Genomic DNA, 25949 nt, shown 5'->3' with positions numbered 1-25949 from the left:
CTCCGTATTTTTAGTGTTGAGTCATATATATTCAAATCCCAATTTAAATCTTAGAATCATACGATTTTTGATTCATGTATGTCCATACGATTCGATTTACGATACTACTAGATTTTCCACATTTCTCTTACCTAGCGAAAACCCTACAAGTTTAAAGCATGCTTCTACAAGTTTATTTATAAACTAGAACCGTGCATCGCACGGGCTTATATCTAGTTATAATTTAATTTGCGCATATGAAATGGTACTTTATCGAAAATAAAACTCTAAATTAACAATTTTATCCTAAAATTCTATCCAAATTTGATTGAAAAAAGAACTCTAAATTAACTTTTTATCCTACAAATTAAATTCTATATAACTCTATCCTACGTGGCGCGACACTTAGTGAAAAGTTGGAACGCCGCCAAGTGTCGTTGTCTCGTTGCCTGGCTAAAAGTTTAGCTTTATATATTAGTTATATGATATATATTGTCCATTATTTGTTGTTTAGTAGGCAAACAACTATTTTCTATTAATAATTGGGTATTAACTTGTAATTTAAATATATTCGATTGAATTTACATATGACGTCTTGATTATACATGTCCATAGAATCTTACAATTCTACGATTCGATTTTGAAAGCCCCTAGAATCTCGATCTTGAGTGAGCCATAAAAGGCAAAGATATAGACATAATTCAATCACTTCTTTTATTTTTTTAATTTTCTTTCTTTATTTATTTATTATAATAAGATTGAGTTATTGACAAAAAATCATAAGACCTATATTAAGAGATTTAGTTTTATAACATACATAACAATTCAATTAAATCAATTTTTTTTTTTTTTTTTTTTTTTTTTTTCTGCAAAGCCAAGATCATGTTTGCATACCAAACCTTTTTCATACCCTCTTTTAATTTTATATCATGTTTTACAATCTTGTTCAATAAAGAGGGGGTTTATCAATCTATGCAATTGTGAAGATAAATTCCATAGCATATAATTTATCCAATTGTAATTAAATGATTAATTTCTCTTTTAATTTGCATAAATCTTTACCCAAATACAATTTGTACTATATATGGAGTATATACAAAACTCAAATTATTGAAGTTGAACAAATTACACCACAAGAGAACTTATTACACTTAAACAATCATGTTAGCTTCTTCTGTTTTCTTTATACTGCAAAAATCCATTGGAACCTTCAAAACATTTACATAACCTCATTTCTTAATTTTTTTAAAAATATTTTTTTATTTTGATTTCTTAATTTATTAAGTTATCAATATTACTCGCGCATGATTGTGCATACATAAGTTGCTTAAATTGGAAGTTACAAAAAAGATTGAATAAGGCTAAGCATTTATTAAAGCCCTAATGTCTTCTCACCAAAAACATGAAAAAAACCAAGTCGTGTGTCTGCCATACGTCTATACGCATTACGGCATTAGTGTATAATTTTGACCTAATGCAAAGGATAATAGGATGAAAAATATAGCTCCTAAATCCTCGCGCAAGTTAACTAGCTAAAGTCACCAATAATGTAGAATACAGACAAACTATACACTTAGTCAATATCAAAATTTCCAACAACCACCCAAATTTTATTAGTAGAAAAAAATGATTTATTTACGTTAATGTTCAAAATGATTTATTTACGTTAATGTTCAAAATGATTTCTTATAAATATGGTCCCATGCAATGAACCATATCTCACAAGTCTAAAACAACTAACTAGGGTTATACAAGAGAAAAAAGAGATCATAAAAACAAGGAAATATTTTACATTACCACCTAAAAATGTAACCATTTTTAAGTAACCACCCATTAAATTTTTTATTTTAAATTACCACCCCTTAAATTAAATAAATGCTTAGATTACCACCCATTTCAAAAATTCGGTGGATTTTTCGTATGTGGGCCCCACCTAACACTTATTTTGACCCTTTTGACTGATTTTTTCCCCACAATTTCTCTCTTTAAAACACTCTCCTAACTCTAATTCACATTTTTTCTCTTTGAAATTTGGTTGAATTTGGGGATGGAAATGTGAATTAAAGTATAGAGAGCGTTTTTAAGGAGAAAAATCGGGGAAAAAATAAGTCAAAATGGTTTAAATAAGTGTTAGGTGGGGCCTACAAACGGAAAATCCACCGGATTTTTGAAATGGGTGGTAATCTGAGCATTTATTTAATTTAAGGGGTGGTAATTTAGAATAAAAAATTAAACGGGTGGTTAGTTCGAAAATGGTTACATTTTTGGGTGGTAATTTAAAAATTAACCTAAAAACAATGGCCTCTTCAAAAATTGTCCCACTTTTTCTAGTATTGTCATCCTTAATAATAGGAATCTCAAAGGGTCAAAGTAGTGTACCAGTTGTGCCTGGACTTTCATACACATTTTACTCTTCTAAATGTCCTAGTTTGGATTCCATCATTAGAAATCATCTTTCACAAGTTCTTCAAAGTGATATAACCCAAGCCGCCGGCTTGCTCCGCCTTCATTTTCATGATTGCTTTGTTCAGGTAAATACTTATTTATAGAAATTCAAAAACTATGCATATATCTTGTTGATTTTTCCTTCCCAATTATGAGCTTTATGGCAGAGACAACTTACTAATTACGAAGTATAATTTTAGCATATCTTGGTTATATATTATTAAATTATTGTTAATCTTGACTTTTCATTAATTATTAATATGTATATTGTAAGGGATGTGATGGTTCCGTATTGCTAGATGGATCAGCCAGTGGTCCAAGTGAGAAGGATGCTCCTCCAAACTTGACGCTTAGGTCTCAAGCATTTAAAATTATAAATGATCTTCGTGCGCTTGTGCATCAGCAGTGTGGACGAGTTGTGTCTTGTGCTGATATAACTGCCCTTGCAGCTCGTGATTCTGTTTTTCTGGTATCATTACTTTTATACCCCTTTGGTTCATTGAATTAGGTTATAAATGTTTCTATGCTTTCAAAATATATGACTATTTATTTTGAAACCTACATTTGATCTTAATTTCAATAATCAACTAACTTTATTTACCTATATAATATTGTTCTTAACCTACTTTTACATTGTCTATTAAAATAATTGACTCATTTCTACTTTCAATTTAATATATATGTGCCCTAAGTCTAGGAGGGCAATTATTTGAGGACGTAGGAAGTACAAGATTCCTGATTCGTAGATTATTCAACAAATTATAAATAAATTCCATACTTAACGTTAAATACGTGACATAATAATAATTTATTCATATTCAATTTTTTTATTAAGGCTTTTATTTTTGTACTAAAAGATGTCTTAAATGCTGCTATGTACGGAGCACTTTGTATATTTTTACAACTTAAGGCTTGTTCACATTACTAAGCCGAGTTGAACTGAATTGAAATGAATATTTTATGAGAGAAGGAAATTACGAGTTGAACTGAACTTATTAGAGCTGAACTGAATTTATTGGAGCTGAATTGAACTGAAATTAATCTAAAGTAACAGACCCTTAACACGTGCCCCCGCGATAACACCACATAAAATAGACAAATAGAAAAAAAAGGTTATCCATTTATCATCAATCGCTTTCCAACTTTCTCATCAAGAAATTAATAAGTAGGTGTTTGTTACTAATATGGAATATATATGAGTACATCAATGTCAAAATTTTGATAATATACATTCATTTAGGTTTGTTTGTTTATTTATTTATTCTATTTTATTTACTTAGATAAAATAAAAGTTGTTTTAAGTACATATCCATTATACTTTACAGTTATTTGCATGGTTAATATGGAATTACTTGGTCACGTTCCTTTACTATTATTACACTTTACACGATTTTGAGTTTGCGAATATGCATGCAAGGTTGATATGGAATTTCGTGCTTGCGTTCCTTTACTATTTATTAGTCTATTATTACACTTTACACAGTTTGTGTTGATGGAGAATATTTCCGTATATTATTACTCTTATGCATGTTTGGGTTGTACACCAACATATATTGCTTAATGGTAGAATATTAGACATGATTGGTTTCAAAAAAGAATACACATGATAGAAACCTACATATATACACAATTCTACGTATAGAAGCGTAAGACAACCATAGACCATAGTACTATTATTATCCTTACTCCTTAACTCCTTATTACCAACTAGTACAAAACAAGTAGTACTTTTGTTATGTGATTTTTTTTTTTAGGATGTAATACTTTAATTTGCAATTTATATACCAAATAGGACAACATCAAACATTTATAGTACATATTTTAATTAAATGAATTAACCGGTAATTTTATTCAACTTTTTCCCTTAGGAAAATGTTCTAAAGGCGCTAATAGCAATAAACAATAAATTGGTGCTACATTTTCAGACGTGTTGGTGAATACGAAAATTGTGTCTAGTTAAAACATATGTAGTCGGATACAGAACATACCATCCATAAATTTTACGGAGTACTACGTATTAATGTATTTGCTTGTTTTGCTGAATACCTTGCCATCTTGCCAACTCATATGTAGGAGGGATATACGCGGTCATACGGGTACCCAAGAGTCAACATTTAGATAATAAAATCATTGCTTGTTTTAAAGTCAACTAGCTCAAATGATTTCTAGTGTGAAAACAATTGGCTTATCCTGAGAAGTAGAGGCCGGACTTACGATTAAAGAAATAAAGTGTAGAAAAACAATAACTATAAATCCAACAAAACTTTAAATTCTAATACTTCAATGTACGATTTAAATAGTACAAACCAATGGAATATTAGAAACTTTTTTTATTTAATTTATTATTCTTTTTTTTTTTTTGTTTAATGATTTTGCCTTGCCGTCCTATTATAGTTAATTATATATTGTATTATATTCACATATTCTTACTTTGTTACATAAATTGCTAAATTTTAGGCAGGTGGACCATTCTATGGGATACCCTTAGGAAGAAGGGACGGACTAAACTTTGCTACAAGAAATGAAACGCTAGCCAACCTACCACCTCCCTTTTTCAACACTACACAACTCCTCAGCTCCTTTGCTACCAAAAACCTAAATGCCACGGACCTCGTCGCCTTATCCGGTAGCCACACCATCGGTATCAGCCATTGCACCTCTTTCACTAATAGACTCTACCCTACTCAAGACCCTACCATGGCCCAAACCTTTGCTAACAACCTTAAACTCACGTGTCCAACTTCTAACACTGATAACATTACAAATTTGGACATTCATACTCCTAACATTTTCGACAACAAGTATTATGTTAATCTTATGAACCGCCAAGGCTTGTTCACTTCCGATCAAGATTTGTTTACTGATTCAAGGACTAAGGGAATAGTCACAAGTTTTGCGGTTAACCAAACCTTGTTCTTTCAAAAGTTCATAGACGCGATGGTTAAAATGAGCCAACTTAATGTTTTAAAGGGGTCACAAGGGGAAATTCGCTCCAATTGCTCCGCAAGAAATGCTAATAGTAACGTGGATCTCAAGTCTATGGTGGATGTGGATCAAGAACAAGGAAGATTGTCACAATATTAAGTAACATTTGTACTTCAAGTGGAGTATTTGGAGTTTTACTATATTTATTTATGTATGTTTGCCCAATCTCTTACGTGTAAGGTGTGACGATGCCTAGATGTGTGTCTTTGGAATGTTTTCTATATATAAAATGCATGAATAAATGAGATTTAATCTCAATGAATGAATTCCATGCTCATATTGCTCAAGTAGTGTATTTAAAATATGTTTCTCGTATCATAGGGTAACTTGTTAAGTTTCTTTGTTCCCATTTTAGTATTAATTTTCTTGTAAGGTTCTGACTTAGTACATTTGTACTATTTTTCACATATGCTACCTTAATTACAAAGAATATTTGTTGGTTTTAACTTAAGTGGAATAAAATCATCACATGGGTTCACATTAAATCCGCGTCTTGTTACCTTGATGATTCAATATTATAATATCCCATTTTATCAATTAACAGTCCTAATTTATTTTTTTTTCTATATCTATCAATTACATATTACAAAAGGCAAAATCCAGAGGGACACTTGACAACGTTATATTAAAAATTTTCCCTCCAAAAAAAATTTGCCAAAAAAAATAAAAATCTTAAAGGATTTTATCAAGATTATCACGTTCGCTTTATATAAAATCTAAAGCTATCTAAAATATCAAATAATTTATTATAACTATTCTTTTTTTTTTTTTAAATAAATATGCTTTATTTGTACTCTTAAATAATTGGTGTGTCGAATACTTATTTTTTTAAAACTGTTTATATAATTTTGTTGTAATGAAAAGTATTTAATAATCGTGCATCTGATACACGAGGTTTAAATTAGTTATGTGGATATATCTGTAGATCGTAGTGAGTGTGAATCGTGTAGTCATTGCTTTATCTAATGAAACACCATGATCAATGAAGTCTGTACCCAAATGGTAGAGTGAAGAGAACAAAGTCAAGATTAGGAATCACACAATTATATAACAAATTGCCATTTGGTGTTCTAAGCATCACTGACAATCCTTCTTTTCACTACAAATAATTAAGAAATTTGTCTTAGACCATGATCACTTCACCTTATTACAATAATATTCAACAAAATAATTTATGTTTACAAAAAATAAATTCAGTTTAGTAAAAATAACTAGTAAAATTCATTAGTTTTAAAGAACAAACATAATAAAGAACCAGTTAATATAAATTTAGTCTGTAAAAAAAAAAATTATTCAGCAAAAGAAAAATGCCTTTGTCAAAAAAAAAAAAAAAAAGAAAAATGGCAAGTCATGTTATCTTTATCTAATGTACAAGATTGAATTATAATCTTAGATATACATGCTATACAATAATAATACATTCAACTTGTTCCCAAAATCCCAATAAATAATTGACTTTCATGGTCAAACTACATCAACTTTGACAATTGATTTCTTTATTAATTTAATTTTTTAATCAATATACTAAATCTGTATCACATGATCTTATTAGCTAATTTGACTAAAATTTGACTTTAATTCTTAATGAAAAAAAATGTTAAAAATGAAGTCTTATTAGTTTTTTAAAAATGTGTATTTTCCAAACACATAATTTTCATAATTTTTGTAATTACAAAATTAAAGATATTTAGCAAAACAAATTTGCATATAAAATGATAAGGTTTGATTTGAAATTATTTTTTCTAATGATAAGGTTTGATTAGAAATTATTTTTTCTGATATGATCTAAACTAAACAATAAAGTAATGAAATAAGGTGAATAAAAAATATAAAGCCAAAAAATATAGTGAATTGTTAAACACCGCCAACAAAAATGATTACCACCGCCAACATTCGGTGTGAATGGACAATCGTACCCGTATTACTTCACCACCCCTTATCCTCCCGGCGACCCACAACCCCTTCCGATTGGCGATGACCGCCACCACCCTGATCGACGACCCACCATACCCTCCTCTACGACGACCCACGACCTTCCCTCGCCGGCGGAAAGGTAGTGGTTTAATATATATATATTTTTTATTTCAGGCAACCGCGGTAATCGGAGCCCAAAACCGGTTGCCGTGCGCGATAACCGAAGCCAAAAACCGGTTACCGTGCATGGTGACCTTTTGGGCTCCGGTTAGCATGGAATCAGTTAAGGTGCACGGTAACCGGTTTTGGGCTCCGGTTACCATGCATGGTAACCCGTTTTGGTCTCCGGTTACCACGCATGGTAACCGGTTTTGGGCTCCGGTTACCGTGCACCTTAACTGATTCCATGGTAACCGGAGCCCAAAACTGGTTGTCCTGCCCAGTAACCGGTTTTGAGCTCCGGTTGGTACAGTTGTCAAGGAAAAAAAAAACCCCACCACCTTTCCGCCAAAGAGGGAAGGTGGTGGGTCATCTTTGAGGGGGATGTGGTGGGTCGCTGGTCAGGGTGGTGGTGGTTAACGCCGATCAGGGTGGTTGTGGTGGTGGTGGTCGTCGGCCAGTGTGGTGGTGGTGTTAGTCGTCAATTGGGGTGGTGGTGTCAAGGTGTTAGTGATTGGTGGCAAGAGGGAAGATAGTGGTGACGTACTAAGGGTATGGTTGTCAATTTACACTAAATGTTGGCGATTTTGATCATTTTGAATGGCGGTATTTAACACTCCCCAAAATATATGCTCACTTTAATTATTTACTTTATTTTTTCTTGCACCTACACTTTAACTTTTTAAACTTTCTAACTGTGTCCATTGTTTTCTTACACTCACTCACCGCATCATCAAACTTAGTCTCTGTAATCGTCATATATTCTATGTATGGGGTGCTAAATACCGCCATCTAAAATGACCAAAACCGCAAACTTTTAATGTGAATGGTAACTGGAGTCCAAAACCGATTACCGTGCGTGGTAATCGGTTAAGGTGCACGGTAACCGGAGCCCAAAATCGGTTGTCGTGCGTGGTAATCAGAGCCCAAACCTGTTACCATCCATGGTAACCGGTTTTGGGCTCCAGTTACCATGCACGGTAACCGGTTTTAGGCTTTGGTTACCACGCACGGTAATCGGTTTTGGGATCCGGTTACCACGGTCGCCTGAAATAAAAAAAAAAAACAACTAACTTCCCACCGGCCAGGGAAGGTGGTGGGTTGTCATAGAGGGGGGGGGGGTGGGTCGTTGGTTAAACGGATTGTGGGTCGCCTATTGGAAGGGGTTGTGGGTTGCCGGGAGGATGAAGGGATGGTGAAATAGTAAGGGTACGATTGTCCATTCACACCAAATATTGGCGGTGGTGATACAGTTTTATTGGCGGTGTTTAGTAATTATATATATATATTTATATTTTCGAAAAAGTAATTAAAACAATTGAGGAGAAAATTTTAACCTGATATAAGTAGATGCGAAGATGCGTTACCCCTAGATCGGGGAGGTGTAGGTTATTAAAAAAAATAAGAAAAAGAAAGTTACACTCATATAAGGGAAATTGTTGGCAATAACTCTTAAGTTAAAAAAAAAAACCTATAATGGAAAGAGCAATATCCGTCAATTTCAATTTGTTTATCTAGGGGTATAATTGTCTTTTCAAGTACTAGTGGAGGGGTATATGCGTCTTTTCATGTACTAGTTGAGGGTTACATGTGTAATTTACTTACCAAACAGTAAAAGTAAAAAGCAAACAGTAATTAGCTAGACAGCTCACCAAAAGTACTGAATAAATGACCCTGATTTTTCAATATATTTACAAAAATGCCATCAGATTAACAAAAATTCGTTTATCTGACAGATTAACTTGTATTTTCCATAATGGAAATACCCTTAGCTTAGTGAATCCTTTCCAACTCCAAAATTTCATTACAATATCTTTTTTGAGTAAAACTAACACTAAGGGGTAAATTTAAATATACAAGAGTTTTTAATAAGACCATGTCATTATTGCTAAGACTATCGTTTTCTTATATATTAAATAGAAACTAGAAGAGACTTATTTTTTTTTTTGACGAGATAGCAGAAAGAGACTTAAACATAAAGAAAATGTTCTTCTAAATTAAATACAATGATGATCATATAATATTCTTATGATCATGTAACCAAACCTATGACAAATGAATGCTATACACTAACTCGAGACAATGATTTTTTTTTTTCTCTGTTTTTGAAAGAGAGATTGATAATGACTTTTTGATTAGGTTATCTACAAAATACATATAACAAAAAGCAATTTGGAATTTTTTGTACTATCTCTGTTTCATATTATGTGTAACGAACAATTGAACTTTTTATATCTCACAAAAAATATCCAAAAATTGCACCTATTGTGTGTAAAGGAGGTAGAGTCTGTTCTCCTCAGCTTATTTTCAGTTCAGTTCCTAATTTCCTTCTCTCATAAAATATCCAGTTTCAGTTTCACTTCAATTCAGCTCAATTCAGTAAATCTGAACAGACCCGTAGTAGATGATAATTTATAAATGATGGCTTTCAATCAATATTTTTTTAACACATAAAAGACGATATTATTTATTACTTAAAGCGTTTACAATAAACACACACAACCTCCTTCCGTAAGCAAAATTAGAGGTGTGCTTAATAGCTAAAACTAAAACATAAGACCTCAAAACAGCAACAAAATAAGAGGTCATCCAACTTAAAGTATTAAAAGGATTTCAATCAATAAATTGTTAAATTGTCTATTCCCTTCCTCTTAAAAAATTGATAACAAAATTATCAAGCTTGTGTCTGCCATACGTAAGAATTTTGACCAAATGCCAAGGCAGACAAAAAAAATGGCTCAACCTGTGTCATTCATGCATGTGGAAATGTGGAATATATTTAGCAAGACAAACGGATAATTTTAGTCAATTTCCCTATTTCAACTAACCCATTACAAATAATACACCAAACAATCAAGACTACTACTCTTTTGTTCTTTATTTTTGTCCCACCTAGAATCTTAAATTTGAAGGTAAAAAAATATTAATATCAACTACTTCGTATATTGGATAAATATAAGTAAAAACAAATATTGATGTATGAGCTTGTTATTAGATTGGTCGATGCTATTTTTTAATCCTTTTAAAAATAATTGATGAAATATTTATGTTGAAACCTGTGTACTCCCTTTGTTCTAAAATATCTTATATAGTCAATATTGCATACATGCTAATGAAATACTTTGATTTTATTTTTTATATATTAAATATTTAAAAATTATTTTAAAATTATGTTATGAAGTTTTTATATTAATACTTATTTATCTAATAACTTATTTTATGCTATAGTATGTTTTTATTACGTTAGTAAAAAAATTATGGTCAAAGCTAATACATAAATAGTAAAAAAAAAATTCAATGTCCTTGATATTCTGGGACGGAAGGAGTATATAACAAATGGAGCTTAGCAAACTAAAAGAAAAGGTGAAGTACGTTTTTTTTAAATACTCTCAGGTGGAAGGTGCATTTAAAGTATATTCTGTTCATTTAATTATTATTATTTTTTTTTGCTCATTCCTAAGTTTTTAAATGAGCAAAAATTTTATCAAATGAGCAAAAAAAACTATTATTCACCTTTTCTACCTCTATGTGTACCCGAGTAAGGAGTACAGTCCCTAGAGTAGTTTATTACTCCGTATTATATATACTTCCTCATTTTTCTTTTAGATGCAACACATCCTTTACCACGGTAATTAAGAAAGGTGGGGTTTACATGATATAATAAACTTTAAAATAGGATGAGTGACTATTAGGAGTGTAATTTAGTGGGCTACGTGCCTTAAATAAGGGATATAGTATAGTTTTTCCCTAAAGTAACTTTCTTTTTATAGTGTGTTGCAAGTATTGTGACATTTCCTTTTTAGAGAAGTGTTGCAAGTAAAAGAAAACGGAGGAAGTATATTTTTTGGTGCACTAGCTATTATTATAATATTATTATATCACCAATAATATATTTTCTCCGCTTCTCTACCTCTTGTTTTTCATTATATATTGGCTTATGCAAATATGCAATGGACAATGTTTCCAAGTCTACCTAAAACAACTTTATAGATGGCAGCCTTAAAGTTTTTGCCTCTATTCCTAGTTGTATCATCTTTGGTAATAGGAGTCTCTAAGGGTCAGAGTACAATACCAGTTGTGCCTGGTCTTTCATACACATTTTATTCATCTAGTTGTCCTGGTTTAGATTTCATTATTAGAGCTCATCTTTGGCAAGTGTTTCAAAGTGATATAACTCAAGCTGCCGGCTTGCTCCGCCTTCACTTCCATGATTGCTTCGTTCAGGTATATATCTACGTCCATCTAAATTTAATTGTCACGTAGCACTAGTTGATGATACAATCAAAGAGTGTCAATTATTGTCACTACGTACAAGAGTACAAATATATGACAAGTAAATGTTAGAATAGCGTTATAGGCTTGATGGTCAAGCTAGCTAACTGATAAGGTCTACTCTATATAGATAAAATTCATCATGCATATTTTAATGAGGATGTTATTACTTTGTTTTTAAGGGATGTGATGGTTCAGTGTTGTTGGATGGATCAACCAGTGGTCCAAGTGAGAAGGATGCACCTCCAAACTTGACGCTCAGGGCTCAGGCATTTAAGATCATAAACGACCTCCGTGCCCTTGTGCATCAACAATGTGGCCGGATTGTCTCTTGTGCTGATATCACTGCCCTTGCTGCTCGTGAATCCGTATTTCTGGTATTTTTATTATCTTTTTTATTAGAATAAGAAACTAAAATTTTAGCCATTCAATAATACGTAATCCCTCAAAATCTATTTTTATGCCTCATTTGACTTTACAAAGTCTTCAAGATGCATCTTAAAACGTTTTCACATAATTCCATTTCTTTACACAAAATGGTTATAAAACTTTATATTAATAAAATATATAATGAGACGAATTTAGCAAGATTCTAAAGATTATTTATCACTTATAAATTAATAAATTGATGTGAACTAATAGTACGTAAAAGTTTTTGAAATTTAAACCAATACTTTACAATGGGGTTAAAAATACGGACAAAGGGAGTTATCAGCTAATAAAGTAATTGTAAAATGGTAGGGATCAATTAGCTGAGGTAGTATGTAAGGCTGGTTTCCCAAGAGACAAGATAAGATAATTAGTTCTGTATATGAAAATGAAATTACATAAATTATTTGAATGGACGTTGTATTAGTAAGAGTCTTAGAGAGGCTGTCCCCAAGACCATATATTAATGTGAAATCATTGATTTTGTGTGACAAGATTTGAATAAAAGTACAGTGTTTTAGTACTGGCGGCTAATCTAGAACTTGGAAAAATTATAAAGATCGAAGAAAAAAAATTATGACTTTATTATTTCAAATCTAACCTCTTTTTTCTTGATTTTATTGGAATAGTTTGATAAATAATTTCTTTACAAGAACCTTTTTTTTTTTTTATTAAAATTTATTAATTTGCAAACACAGCTTTTTGACATAAATTATGAGAAAGAGCTTAAATAATATTAATGAACAAATTTTTGTAAATAAATAAATAAATAAAATGTTAACAGACAAATTAATCAATATAATCACGTAATACCTAACAATTTCCTACTCTAATCGCCTCCTAAAATTACATAAAAAATTAGCTCTTGAAAATCGTGTCTTGAATCTATATTTATATTTTTATGATTTATCTAATATAATGTATGTAGAATTTTGATCTCACACTAAAATACTTTGCTTGTGATTTTTCAGTCAGGTGGACCATTCTACTGGATTCCCTTAGGAAGAAGGGATGGCCTTAACTTTGCTACACTTAACGAAACCCTAGCCAATCTACCACCCCCCTCTTTTAACACTGACCAACTCCTCAACTCCCTATCCAACAAAAACTTGAACGCCACGGACCTCGTGGCCCTCTCCGGAGGCCACACCATCGGGCGCAGCCATTGCTCCTCATTCGCTGATAGACTCTACCAGTGGCGGAGCCAGGATTTACAAATTGGGGGGACGGATTATGGATATAATATAATTAGACAAAAATCTTAACCAAAAAAAAAAAACAGGAACATTAATCTCATTCCAACTACTTGATCATCTACCTATCATCTTAGCATAAATGTGAATTAAACTAAAGTAAACTCAATACACAAATTCAGATTAACAACCTATACATTCGAATTTTACTACAAGTCATTTTGCAAACAATCAAAAATACCTAAAATTTCTATAAATTTAAACAAAAAATTAAAAATCAAAGCATCCCTCAAAAATACGATAAACCCATATCAAATTAACAAACACCCAAAAAAAATTAGGTTATTAGGGTTTATAGAAAACAAACTTTTAGAAGATCTGAGGGTTTTGAGAACAGCCTTGTAACCAAGAGTGTGCTTTCCACTCTTCATAACAAGAGCCAATCTGTTGTTGATGCTCTCATGAGTCTTCTTTTGCAATTCAACCCAACATTCAAGTTTCAAATCTTAAGAGAAATACTAGGCAATGCAGATTTAAAATGTTGCTCTAGACATGATAATATATTAAAACCCGGGTACAAAACTCAATATTGATGAAAAAATTATTAAAAACTATGCAGTATATATAATGACAAACATGCAGTAAATATACCTACATAAACCTCTTATTTCTCGATCTCTTTCTTTATGATGGGAAATTCTTCAAATGATGCTTAACTGATGAAATTCACAAAAATAACAAATCAGTCTTTTCTTTTAGAGAACCCCATATTAATCTACAAAAATGTTATAATTTTAATTTTTTGGGTACATTTACCGATTTTCAGTAAATTAGATGGGTTCGTTGACAAATTAAAAGGGCAAATTCAGCGAAACACGAATTTTGAGCAGAGAACTTTACCTAATTGCGAGGATGAAAGCTTCGGCACATTATATGGTTCGCTGATTGAAATTCGACATACCTATTTCACCAAATTGGAACGAATTTGTAGTTTAGGGTTTTTCAAGCAAAATTTCGACATTGATATTGACAGAACTATTTCACCAAAATTTCGAAATTAATATTGATATACCTGTTTCACCTGAGAAGCTGATTCATTGCAGAATGGAAGGCTCAGAAGCCGCTTCAATGGAGAATTTAAAGTACGGCTTCAATGAATAATTCAAGGTACGACTTTATGGAGAGGAGGGAGGAGCGAGGTTGAAGAAGAGAAATGAACGAGCGTCGAGCGGCTTGCAGAAGAGAAATGAACGGGCCACCTTTTTTTTTTTTTTCTTTTTTTCTTTTTTTTCTTTTCTTTTTTATTTAATTTTTTTTTTTGAAAATGGGGGGACAAGTGTCCCCACTCGTCCCCTTCTAGCTCCGCCCCTGGACTCTACCCTCAAGACCCTACCATGGACCAAACCTTCGCTAAAAACCTTAAACTCACGTGTCCAACAAACACAACTGATAACACCACGAATTTGGACATTCGTACACCTAATGTCTTTGACAATAAGTATTATGTTGACCTAATGAACCGCCAAGGCTTGTTCACTTCCGATCAAGATTTGTATGCTAATTCTAAGACGAGGGATATTGTCACAAGTTTTGCTATCAACCAAAATTTGTTCTTTGAAAAGTTTATAGATGCAATGGTTAAAATGGGACAACTTCATGTATTGACGGGGTCACAAGGGGAAATTCGCGCTAATTGCTCAGCAAGAAATGCTAATAAGTATGATGAGGACATTAAATCAATGGTGGAAGTTGATCAAGAACAAGGAAAATTGTCACAATTTTAAGGAACAAACATTGTACTAAAACTTCAAGAGATATGTATATGTTTGACTAGTCTCCTACACGTAAGGTCGATGTTTTAATGCGTGTGTTTAGTATCTTATAATAAGGTGAGGTATGATGTCAATGAACTTGTTTGGAGCGTTTTTTCTTGACTTGTTGTATCATTGGGTACTTATTGAATGGTTTCTTCCTACGTTTTTTATGAAAAATAATACTCCTGTTTTTAAATGATTGCATCTAAATAATGGATTAGTTGAAAAGATGGGTATGGAACCAGATTATTTAGATTAAAGTTAAGCATTGTTATAATCAAGGTTATTAGGATTGGGATTCTAATTAGGATTGTCATTGAGGGACGTGTTAGTTGAGACGAATACTACAAGAGGGGGGTGAATTGTATGTGAGTTTCTAGTGGCTACTTTTCACGAAATATAAAACAGAATGTAAAGGAACTTGTAATGCACACAAAATTTTACGAGGAAACCTTTCAGGGCCCAATTGGAAGTAAAACCTCGACCTTTATAAGGGATTTCCAAAACCAAATCACTCTACTATAATAGGGCAAACACATAAGTTACAACCTATTATACTCAGACCTTTACTCACAAATTCCAGACTGAACTTGTACTTCTTGAGTACTACACTAGAAGCTTACACAACTGTATGCAAAGATGTCTTTCACACACTCACCAAAGAACCCAACCAATACCAAATACTTGACTCCTAGTATATGAAAGGCAAGCTATGCATGAAACCCGAAACTAATATGACAAAGTTATAAGCTTGACAAACTTACACAATTAAGCACAATTCGATCTCTTCACGCATAAACTCACAGAAAATAATGAAATGAGATTTCTACTATTTATACAAGGCTAGCTCGTATAGAAAGTAAGGTTTTCAAAAGATAAGTGTGTTAAATTAACAAAATCCCAAAACACGGTTTTAAGTAAAAATATTTCAAAGAAAATCTTTTTAGAAAACTTATCAAGAATAGGTTCGTTATCAATCGAATAATATCATTTGATAATCAGTTTTTAAGAAGTAAATCTTTTTAGAAAATCTTTTCGTAAAAACTTATCCTTTTTAAACACTAGTAGAAAAAGGTAAAAAGGCACCATTCAATGGCTACCGATTTTTATCAACCGGTGGGAAAAAAGGGGAAAAATAGGCGGGGATAGTATTGCCAACCGGTTCAAACCGAATCGGTGGGGAATATATTATTCCCACCGGTTCAAAATTGGTGGCTTTCTTATATAAAAAAAAAATCGGCCTTTTTTAATTATAAAACACACCCCTTTTCTTCCTTTCTATATATAACCCCCTTTTCCAAACCCTAACTCCTTCATCTTCTCTCCTCCCTCATTCTCTCTTCTCTCGTCCCCTCTAATCTCACTCCTTCAATTCATTCCTCTGATCTCGCTCCTCCTTCATTCAATTCTCTCTTCTCTCGTCCCCTCCTGCCTCCTCTTCACCTCTTTTGACCACCAACCACCGCCACCACCACTTAAATTCGCCGCAACAACACCAAATTTGAGGGTTTCAGGTCAAATTCAAGATAATTTCAGGGGGTTTTGGTGAAATTCGTGGTAATTTCTCTTTTTTCTTACTTTTATTTTGATTTTTTTTGGTGGAATTCGTGGTTATGGTGGCGGTTTTTGGTGGTGGTTGTGGTTATGGCGGTGGGTGGGTTTAATTATTCGAGGTTAGGGTTTAATTTCAGAGTTTAATTCGAAGTTAGGGTTTAATTAATCGATTTTGTGATTTTCAAAGTTTTTAAAATCGATTTTAATTCGATTTTTATTTGATTTTAATCAATTTTAATTCCTTCTGGGCTTAATTCGATCTCCTTCTGGGTTTAATTCAATTTTAATTCTAGGTTTTTTTTTTTGAATTTTTTTATGAGATCTTTAAAATCAATTTCTGGGTTTTTTTTTCTGGCTTTTTAATGAAATTTCTGGGTTTTGTTTTTATTTTTGTGGGTTTCTTTTATTTTCGCAGGTTCTGGGTACATGCATAGTCGATTTATTTATTTTCCAGCTTATGGGTACATGAGTAGTCGGTTTATGGGTTTATTTCGCAGCTTATTTATTTTAGTCGATTTATTTTTTTGTTATAATTGATGCAGGTATATTGTTTTACATGCTAAATCGAAGAATCAAGATGCAGGAGTTGTTTTGTTTTTTATTTTTTTATTTTTTTTTATTTTGATGTTGTAATTATTTATTTTGATTTATATTGTAATTTTTTTGATTTATATTTTAATTTTTTTATTTATATGTTGTAATTATTAGATTTTTTTTTATTATATGTTGTAAGTTTGCGATTATATTGAATGATATTGTTCGATTTATATTTTGATGTTGGAATTTTTTTTTGATTTAATTGTTCGATATTTCAAGTGAATAAAACAAATATATATATATATATTATATATATATATATATATATATATATATATATATGTATATATTCATGGAGTATTGCCACTGGTTAACCGGTGGCATTAAATTTAATATAAAAAAAGCAGGAAGTGATTATTGCCACTGGTAAACCGGTGGCAATAATATATAATGCCACCGATTAACCGGTAGGAATAATAGTTTTTGCAACCGATTTTGAACCGATGACTTTTAAAGAAGGTATTGCCACCCCCCAAATATAATGCCCATCGGTTTAAAACCGGTGGCATAAGGGAATCACTACAAGAAAAAAACGTAATTACGACGGAAAAAATCCGTCGGAAAAATCTTGTTTTCTGTCGAAAAACCCTTGGGTTTTCCGACGGAAATTCCGTTGGAACCGGTTGTCACAATACAGTTTGTAGGAAAATCAACCTTTTTCGATGGAATTTCCGTCAGAACCACTTTTCCGACGGAATTTCCGAAGGAAATCGATCCGTCGAAAGAGGTTTTCTTGTACGAAAAAGTCCGTCGGAAATTTTCGACGGACTGTAATCCGTCGGAAATTCCCGACGCAAATTCCGTCGGAAACTTCAAGGAAAAAAGTAAAAAAAAAAACACTGCGCCACCGCTTCCAGCCACCGCCGCCACTACGTCTAACCAATTCACTCGCCTTGACCCCACCTGTCGCACCTCCTCATACCACCTAAAACCGAACCCACCCACCACCTAAACCCTCCAGTCGTACCACCTTAACTCGAACCCACACACCAGTTTAACCCACCAGTCGCACCTACCCACCCACAACCTTAACCCACCAGTCGCACCCACCTAACCCGAACCACCCACCCACCAGCGCACCCACCTAACCCTAAGGTCCCTAACCCACCCAACTACTTCATATCTACCATCTAAACCCACCTAATCCGAACCCACCGACCTTAAACCACCCAACTAACCCAGATCTATCACCTAAACCCACCCAAATAAAATAAAGAACTACCACCATAACGCTACATATTCCGACCAACTATCTACCAAAAACTACCGCCCAAAACCACAACCAAACCTAAAATTCGAATTAAAAAAAAAATACCTTTAAAATCGAATTTTGCTTTGAATTTCACCTCGAATTTGGTTTAATAACCATTAATTTTTTGAGAGCACCACACTTCCACCATTAATTTATCTGTAAAGACGCCGGATCATTATTTGTGACTCAAACTCTTGCCGCCGACAAAGAAAAGAAAGAAAGGAAAGGGGAAAAGGAAATAGAAGATAGAGAAAGGAGGAGAAGTGGAGAGAGAAGGAGAAGAAAGGAGAAGCAGGAACGAATGTGAAAAGGAGAAGAGGAGAGAGAAGGAGAAGATAGGAGGAGCAGGAACGAGAAAAGAAAAGGAGGAGAGGAGAGAGAAAGAGAAGAATAAGAGGAGAGAAGTAGGAAGGCGGAAATAAGATGGAGTAGGGTTTGGTGAAAAGAGTTTTATTTTTTTTAAAATAAAATTATGACGAAAAATTCCATCGAAAATTTCCGACGGATTGTAAATCCGTAGAAAACTATAAATTTTGACGGAAAATTCCATCGGAAAAATTCGACGGACTGTAAATCCGTAGAAAACTATAAATTTCGACGGAAAATTCCGTCAGAAATCACATATATTCCGATGGAATTTATTTTCTTCGAAAATTTCCGACGGATTTTCGACGGAAATTTTTAATTCGTCGGAAATATCCGAAGGAAAATAAATCTGTCGGAAATATTGATTTTTCCGACGGAATTTCATGTCCGTCGGAACCAGCCCGTCGCAATTTGCCTGTTTTCTAGTAGTGAGTTTTGAACCGGTGGTTTTTTGCATTTTTCTACTAGTGAAATTTTCGTATTTTAATTAAGCTTGCCAAGCTCTTTACCAAGATTCTAATAAGTTTAATTCGTTAACCTAATTAATATATTTACAGCAAATCTAAAAGATAAAATCTTAACTAAATTGCTTCACCAATATTCTATATTCTTAGGATACTTGGGCTTCACACAGTCCAGGACTAAGTTCCTGCTGTCGCTTGCACTCCAGTTCTAAACTAGAACTTCGCAGGCCAAGTTCTTCCATAACTTGCTATCATCAACGCAGACCAAGTCAACACCTCAACTTGCTATCTTTGAGTTCCTATTAGGGAATGATGTGTCTATTTTATATAGTATTTTATCCTCGTCCCTTGGTCATAATTAGTAGTGTTTTTGGCTCTTTAGAGCCACTTTTATTACTAATTGGTGTTTTCTAGTGTTTTCGTAGATTTGGTTGACTTTTGTAGGGATTTACATTTTTGGAGTATTTTCCCGAGATATATTGGAGCAATCATGAGCACTAGAGAAGCACGACCAGATTTTATAGCCCAGGGCCGGTTAGAGCTATCGAACCAGTGATTAAAGGCTCGGTATATGTGATACCGGGGCATTTGGACCGAGTATTCAAGACCCAAAGAGGAAACCTTGATTGGCCCGAAGAATTAGAGCCCAATCGTAGTCCAATTAGTGGCCCAAGAGAGCCGCCCTGCCAAAGAGGCTGGCGCTCGGAGGCGCGCCCGGCCGGGCGTGAGAAGCAAAGGTCGGTGCCCGGTGACGCGCCCGGCCGGGCGCGAGATTCAACCTGAAGAGCAAAAAGGCGCGCCCGATCAGGCGGTGCCTCGCCCGATCGGGTGCGTGTTATTGTTAGGAGACGATTAGCGTCGTTTTAGTTTGTTTTAGTTTAGGATTGTACGGAGTATAAATACTCCTTCGTAATACGATTTTAGGATCTTTTTTTATCTCACACTTTACTCTTTCTTTACTCTCTTAATTGTTTCTTAGATTTTCTCTCTCTTATACTTTTGTTCTTAATCCATTCTTAATTCTAGATTTGTTTGGTAACTATTTCTATTCCCTTAACCTTAGTTGTTTATTTTCTTCCTTTGATCATGTCTTGCTTTATGGCTTTGATTAGTTTAGTTTCTATTATGAGTGAGTCGTTTTCTTTCTAGGGTTTGTGGGGATCCATAAATAATATGAAGGGGTGATTTATTGTTGTTAATTATCAATGCTAGATTAATTTCCTATTGATTGATTTAATGCTCTGTGACTAGATTAGGCCTGATCTTTTATGCATGAGTTTGACAATATTGATTCGAGATTCGACAGATGAGAATTAATGTTTAGGTCTAGTTTCAATAGGCAAGTTAATTTATAAATGGTTAAGTCGAGATTCGAAAGATGAGATTTAATACCGGTAAATTAATTGTGTGATTATAATACGTAGCGAAAGCCCTTTATAATCTGATTGATGTATGCATTGATGAATGATTGTTATATTCTACCCCGAAATATTATTTATTGGTGAACCTATGCCCTAGATCCTTTTATATATTATTTTCTCCTTATTCTTGATCTCCGTAGTTTAGTTTATTATTCAAACTTATATATTATTTACCTAATAATCTAGATTATATTAGTTAATTAGGAATAGAAAGACTCGTTTCTATGTGGATTCAACCCTACTTCCCTATCTGCATTAGTTAGAGGATTTAGGAATTACTTTTGTAAATAGTAGAAATGGGCCGAATTTAATTTTTAGGTTAAACAATAGGAATATTAGTTTAACATTTGTGGAATTTTGTAAATTATTTGAATTAAATTCTGAGTTACCTCACCAATGGCATGCAGACTATAAAATGGGTGATATATATCATGCTTTGACTGGTTTGCCTACTCCCGACCCCCAACATGCTAGCACCAAACCTATTCATCACCTTGTCCCGAAAATATGGCAAAGATTTGCGGGTTTGTTTTTTTTAGGTAGGAACGAGCCCCATAACGCCCAAACTAACGAGCTAGCTGTCATAGGTCACTATGTGTCTGGGTTTGGGAAATTGAACATAGGTAAGTACATTATTCACCATCTGAGAAGACATGCCACGGCCAGTACCACATCTCGCACCCCCATCCGTATAGGAGGCCTTATCACTCGAATAGCAGTGAAAAGGCCGGTTTTGTAGAGGATGGACCCCACCAACTGACCAACTGTGGACAAAATACCTATATGACTGCTAGGTATTTTGAGGAGTTGGGGTCGGTACGACCGGATAGTAAGCAGACACCCTTTTGGTGTATTAGGACTGGGAGCGAGCAGCCTTTGCCCATTTTTCCCCTACCTAGTCCTGAGTTGACCGCCTTTCCCCCAGGGAAACCATCCTACACGTATGACCTTTTAGTTGCCAACGCTAGGGGACAAGCACCACCACCCCAGCCTCAGCCTCAGCCCGAGGTGGCGTTTTCTCCACCTCGCATGTCTCACTCCGTCCCTCATGTTGACTCTGACCTAGTTTGGGACCTTCAGAGTATAGGTCAAGCCTTAGGACGTATCGAGCATTCTCATACTGACCTTAGGAGGATGGTAGGCTCTATAGACCAGAGGTTAGGATACCTGGAGAGGAACCAGGGTAGAGCTCTCTACCCTATGTACGATGATTATGCTCGACGGGGCAACATTCTCGACGATGCTATTTACCCTGACTGGTTTCAGCCTCTACCCCAGGGATACGATAGGGATCCCACTACCCGTGGTATTTACACTGACTATTCTGCCTTCCATGGGTACGGCCGGGACATTCCTTTCAGGGTACCGGCGGGGGGGACTTTTCAGGCTGATTATTTTGGTGGTAGCTCTTCTGGTGCAGGTAGTGCAGGTGGCAGTGGTGGTGCAGGGTTCGGCTCGATGGATGAGGATGATCAGGACTAGCTATGCTGGGCTAGTTCCCGAGCCAATGAGGACATTGTCTGATTCTGGCTTGGGGGAGATTTTGGATTTGGTATCTTTCTTTTTCTCTTTTCTTTTATTTTTGGTGTGTTTTCTTAGTTTAGATTTATTGCTTTCTAGGTTAATTTTATTGCTTTCTTATATATGAAAATTACAAAAAAATTGAAAAATAAAAAAAATCCAAAAATACGTTCCAATGAATTGTAAATCATGCTTCCCTGTTCCACTTACCTGAGAAAATTGTTTTGATTCTTGGTATATGATGATAAATATTGTGGATTAGTTGATCATGATTTAATGTTTGATTGCCTTGGAACCTTAACATGCGTCAATTTTGCCCAACTACTTGCGAATATAGTGCTTGACTAGTTGATTTGATTAGGAATGTGTGTTAGTTCCTGGTATCTCAATGAATTTGAGTATTGATTTACAACTATTAGTAATGTTTTTATGATACATTATTATGCACATTGAGGAGGACGAAGGCATTTGTTCTTTTAGGTAGCCTCCAGATGATTGTAGATACATTTGTTCCCTTCTTGCTACCCATGTTGTTGCCTTGACTTTTTGTTGTTTATTAGCCACGTTACAAGCCTATTTTGCCCCAAGCCTATTTTGCCCCATTGGTAACTAGTCCCAAGCTTGGCTTGGGGGATCTATTAGTGAGTGAGGTGAGGGAGTTTGTAGTGTGCTTCTTATTTGCACAATTTGGGTGGGTTTTTGAGAAGTTGTTTTGTTCTTGATCATGTTTATTTTTGATGATTTTGAAAGTTATATTTTCTTGAAAAAAATAAATCATGATGTTATGAAAAAAAAGAGAAGTTCAAGAAAAAAAAAAGTGAACTTCAAAAGAAAACAAAAAGAAAGAAAAAAATGTTCAATGTTCAAATGTTCTAGTTGGAGGTTGATCAAAAAAGAAAAAAATGGAGCTTCTATGAAAAATTCAAGTTTGGAAATAAAGTTTGTTTATTCACTCAACTTCTTCATTATTATATTTTTATGAGTGAAATTGTAAGTGTTGGGATTGTTTATATTGTTTGGAGTTGTATTTGGTGGATTCTTGTTGGAGTTAGTTATGTTGTTGGAGATGTATGATCATCATTTATTTTTGATCATGGGTTTTACTAGGATTTGCTCCCTTAAGCATAGCTTTTCTCTCACTTGTTCCCAAATGATTCCTACCCTTTACCTTAGCCTTACATTACAAGCTTTAAAGACCTTCCGACCTTTGTGCATAGAGTTGTATGAATGTGAAAGTGTTGTTTATCAATGCAAGTTATGATTTGACATATTTCGAGTCGACTAGTAGGTTGAGCGTTCATTGTTTTATACACACGAGAGTGTGAGTTGGGAGGGCATTGTTCACATAAAAGGGTTGGTTGGATAGCGATCGAGTACATCTTTTACTCGCCACAAAAATGAGAGTTGAGTGTGTGAGCACTAGTCTTGAATTCTATATGCTCTTGTGGTTTGCTCTATTTGACAATTGTTAGGGAGGAAAGGTAATTGGATGGATTTGATTGGTTGATTTTGAAGCATGTTTATTTAATTTACCCTGAATCGTTTGTACTTGATTTTTACTTTTTGGAATGAAGCATATTTATTGATTCATTGATGAGATCTTTGCTTAGGGACAAGAAAAGGTTTGGCTTGGGGGAGTTTGATGTGTCTATTTTATATAGTATTTTACCCCCGTCCCTTGGTTATAATTAGTAGTGTTTTTGGCTCTTTAGAGCCACTTTTATTACTAATTGGTGTTTTCTAGTGTTTTCGTAGATTTGGTTGACTTTTGCAGGGATTTACACTTTTGAAGTATTTTCCCGAGATATATTGGAGCAATCACGAGCACTGGAGAAGCACGACCAGATTTTATAGCCCATGGCCGGTTAGAGCTATCGAACCGGTGATTAAGGGATCGGTATATGTGATACCGGGGCATTTGGATCGAGTATTCAAGACCCAAAGAGGAAACCCAGATTGTCCTGAAGAATTGGAGCCCAATCGTAGTCCAATTAGTGGCTCGAGAGAGTTGCCCGGCCAAAGAGGCTGGCGCCCGGAGGCGCGCCCTGTCGGGCGGGAGAAGCAAAGGTCGGAGCCCGGTGACGGGCCTGGCCGGGCGCGAGATTCAACCTGAAGAGCAAGAAGGCGTGCCCGATCGGGCGGTGCCTCGCCTGATCGGGTGCGTGTTATTGTTAGGAGACGATTAGCGTCGTTTTTGTTTGTTTTAGTTTAGGATTTGTACGGAGTATAAATACTCCTCCGTAATACGATTTTAGGATCTTTTTTATCTTACACTTAACTCTTTCTTTACTCTCTTAATTGTTTTCTTAGATTTTCTCTCTCTTATACTTTTGTTCTTAATCCATTCTTAATTCCAGATTTGTTTGGTAACTATTTCTATTCCCTTAATCTTAGTTGTTTATTTTCTTCCTTTGATCATGTCTTGTTTTATGGCTTTGATTAGTTTAGTTTCTATTATGAGTGAGTAGTTTTCTTTCTAGGGTTTGTGGGGATCCATAAATAATATGAAGGGGTAATTTATTGTTGTTAATTATCAATGCTAGATTAATTTCCTATTGATTGATTTACTGCTCTGTGACTAGATTAGGCCTGATCTTTTATGCATGAGTTTGACAATATTGATTCGAGATTCGACAGATGAGAATTAATGTTTAGGTCTAGTTTCAATAGGCAGGTTAATTTATAAATGGTTAAGTCGAGATTCGAAAGATGAGATTTAATACCGGTAAATTAATTGTGTGATTATAATACGTAGCGAAAGCCCTTTATAATCTGATTGATGTATGCATTGATAAATGATTATTATATTCTACCCTGAAATATTATTTATTGGTGAACCTATGCCCTAGATCCTTTTATATATTATTTTCTCCTTATTCTTGATCTCCGTAGTTTAGTTTTTTATTCAAACTTATATATTGGTTACCTAATAATCTAGATTATATTAGTTAATTAGGAATAGAAAGACTCGTTTCACTGTGGATTCGACCCTACTTCCCTATCTGCATTAGTTAGAGGATTTAGGAATTACTTTTGATTTGGGGATACGACTTTACCCTGTCAGGGAACGTTCCTGTTAGGAAACTTAGATAGTTCTTGTTAGAGAACTCTTCTTCTATCTTGTTTAACCTTTCTTTGGAATCTCTTCATGTCTTCTTAGATTAGACTAATCTTCCATTTCCAAAGTCTACTTCACCTATTCTAGTAACACACTTAGAAAAACCTTTATTAGTCGAAGTTTGCTTGAGTTTAAGTTCATCATCATCAAAACCTTTAAGCTTGAACAATTTCCCCCTTTTTGATGATGTCAAACTTAAGCAAACTTCTAAGAAAAGTTATAACAATAGAAGGACGTATTTTTGTATTTTAGTTTATTGACTAAAATTAAACACACAACTAAAAACAAACAAAAATAAGAAAAGCATTAAAATAGAAAATAAATTAAATTAAACTAAGCTATTGGCATCAATATCATAAGAAATTCTGATACTTTCTCCACTGGAACCCAGAACTTCAGCCTTTAAGTTTGTTTTCTCTTTTCCCCCTTTTGGCATTATAAAAATGTCCTGTATTTTCAAGTTATT

At 34.0% G+C, this 25949-nt stretch overlaps 2 protein-coding genes and 1 long non-coding RNA gene across 3 annotated transcripts; 2 read left to right on the top strand and 1 right to left on the bottom strand.

The window, feature by feature from the left end:
- The first annotated feature begins 1721 nt into the window (after positions 1-1721).
- LOC110704237 (peroxidase 12-like) lies at positions 1722-5747 on the top strand. Its single transcript, XM_021882026.1, has 3 exons — positions 1722-2510; positions 2699-2893; positions 4882-5747. The coding sequence occupies exons 1-3, from the start codon at positions 2232-2234 to the stop codon at positions 5506-5508; spliced, it is 1101 nt and encodes a 366-aa protein (XP_021737718.1). The 5' UTR covers positions 1722-2231; the 3' UTR covers positions 5509-5747.
- Positions 5748-10737: 4990 nt separating this feature from the next.
- On the top strand, positions 10738-15386 carry LOC110704242 (peroxidase 12-like). Its single transcript, XM_021882032.1, has 4 exons — positions 10738-11706; positions 11937-12131; positions 13155-13368; positions 14748-15386. Exons 1-4 carry the CDS (start codon positions 11473-11475, stop codon positions 15158-15160), a joined length of 1056 nt encoding a protein of 351 aa, XP_021737724.1. The 5' UTR covers positions 10738-11472; the 3' UTR covers positions 15161-15386.
- Positions 13673-14642, bottom strand: LOC110704243. Its single transcript, XR_002507887.1, has 2 exons — positions 14277-14642; positions 13673-14092 (listed from the first exon to the last, which is right to left on the bottom strand). It is a non-coding gene; the product is annotated as an uncharacterized LOC110704243 (long non-coding RNA).
- Positions 15387-25949: the final 10563 nt, after the last annotated feature.

The sequence above is a fragment of the Chenopodium quinoa genome, unplaced genomic scaffold (genome assembly GCF_001683475.1).
Source record: "Chenopodium quinoa cultivar QQ74 unplaced genomic scaffold, ASM168347v1, whole genome shotgun sequence".
Taxonomy (NCBI): Eukaryota; Viridiplantae; Streptophyta; class Magnoliopsida; order Caryophyllales; family Amaranthaceae; genus Chenopodium; species Chenopodium quinoa.
Note: the sequence above shows the minus strand (reverse complement) of the source record. Positions and strands in the feature narration are given on the sequence as shown.

Coding starts and splice junctions, on each gene's coding strand:
- LOC110704237 (XM_021882026.1), top strand. CDS start 2,232: ATGGTTACATTTTTGGGTGGTAATTTAAAAATTAACCTAAAAACAATG. Junction 2,511..2,698: donor TTCATGATTGCTTTGTTCAG/GTAAATACTTAT, acceptor GTATATTGTAAG/GGATGTGATGGTTCCGTATT. Junction 2,894..4,881: donor CTCGTGATTCTGTTTTTCTG/GTATCATTACTT, acceptor GCTAAATTTTAG/GCAGGTGGACCATTCTATGG.
- LOC110704242 (XM_021882032.1), top strand. CDS start 11,473: ATGGCAGCCTTAAAGTTTTTGCCTCTATTCCTAGTTGTATCATCTTTG. Junction 11,707..11,936: donor TCCATGATTGCTTCGTTCAG/GTATATATCTAC, acceptor TTTGTTTTTAAG/GGATGTGATGGTTCAGTGTT. Junction 12,132..13,154: donor CTCGTGAATCCGTATTTCTG/GTATTTTTATTA, acceptor GTGATTTTTCAG/TCAGGTGGACCATTCTACTG.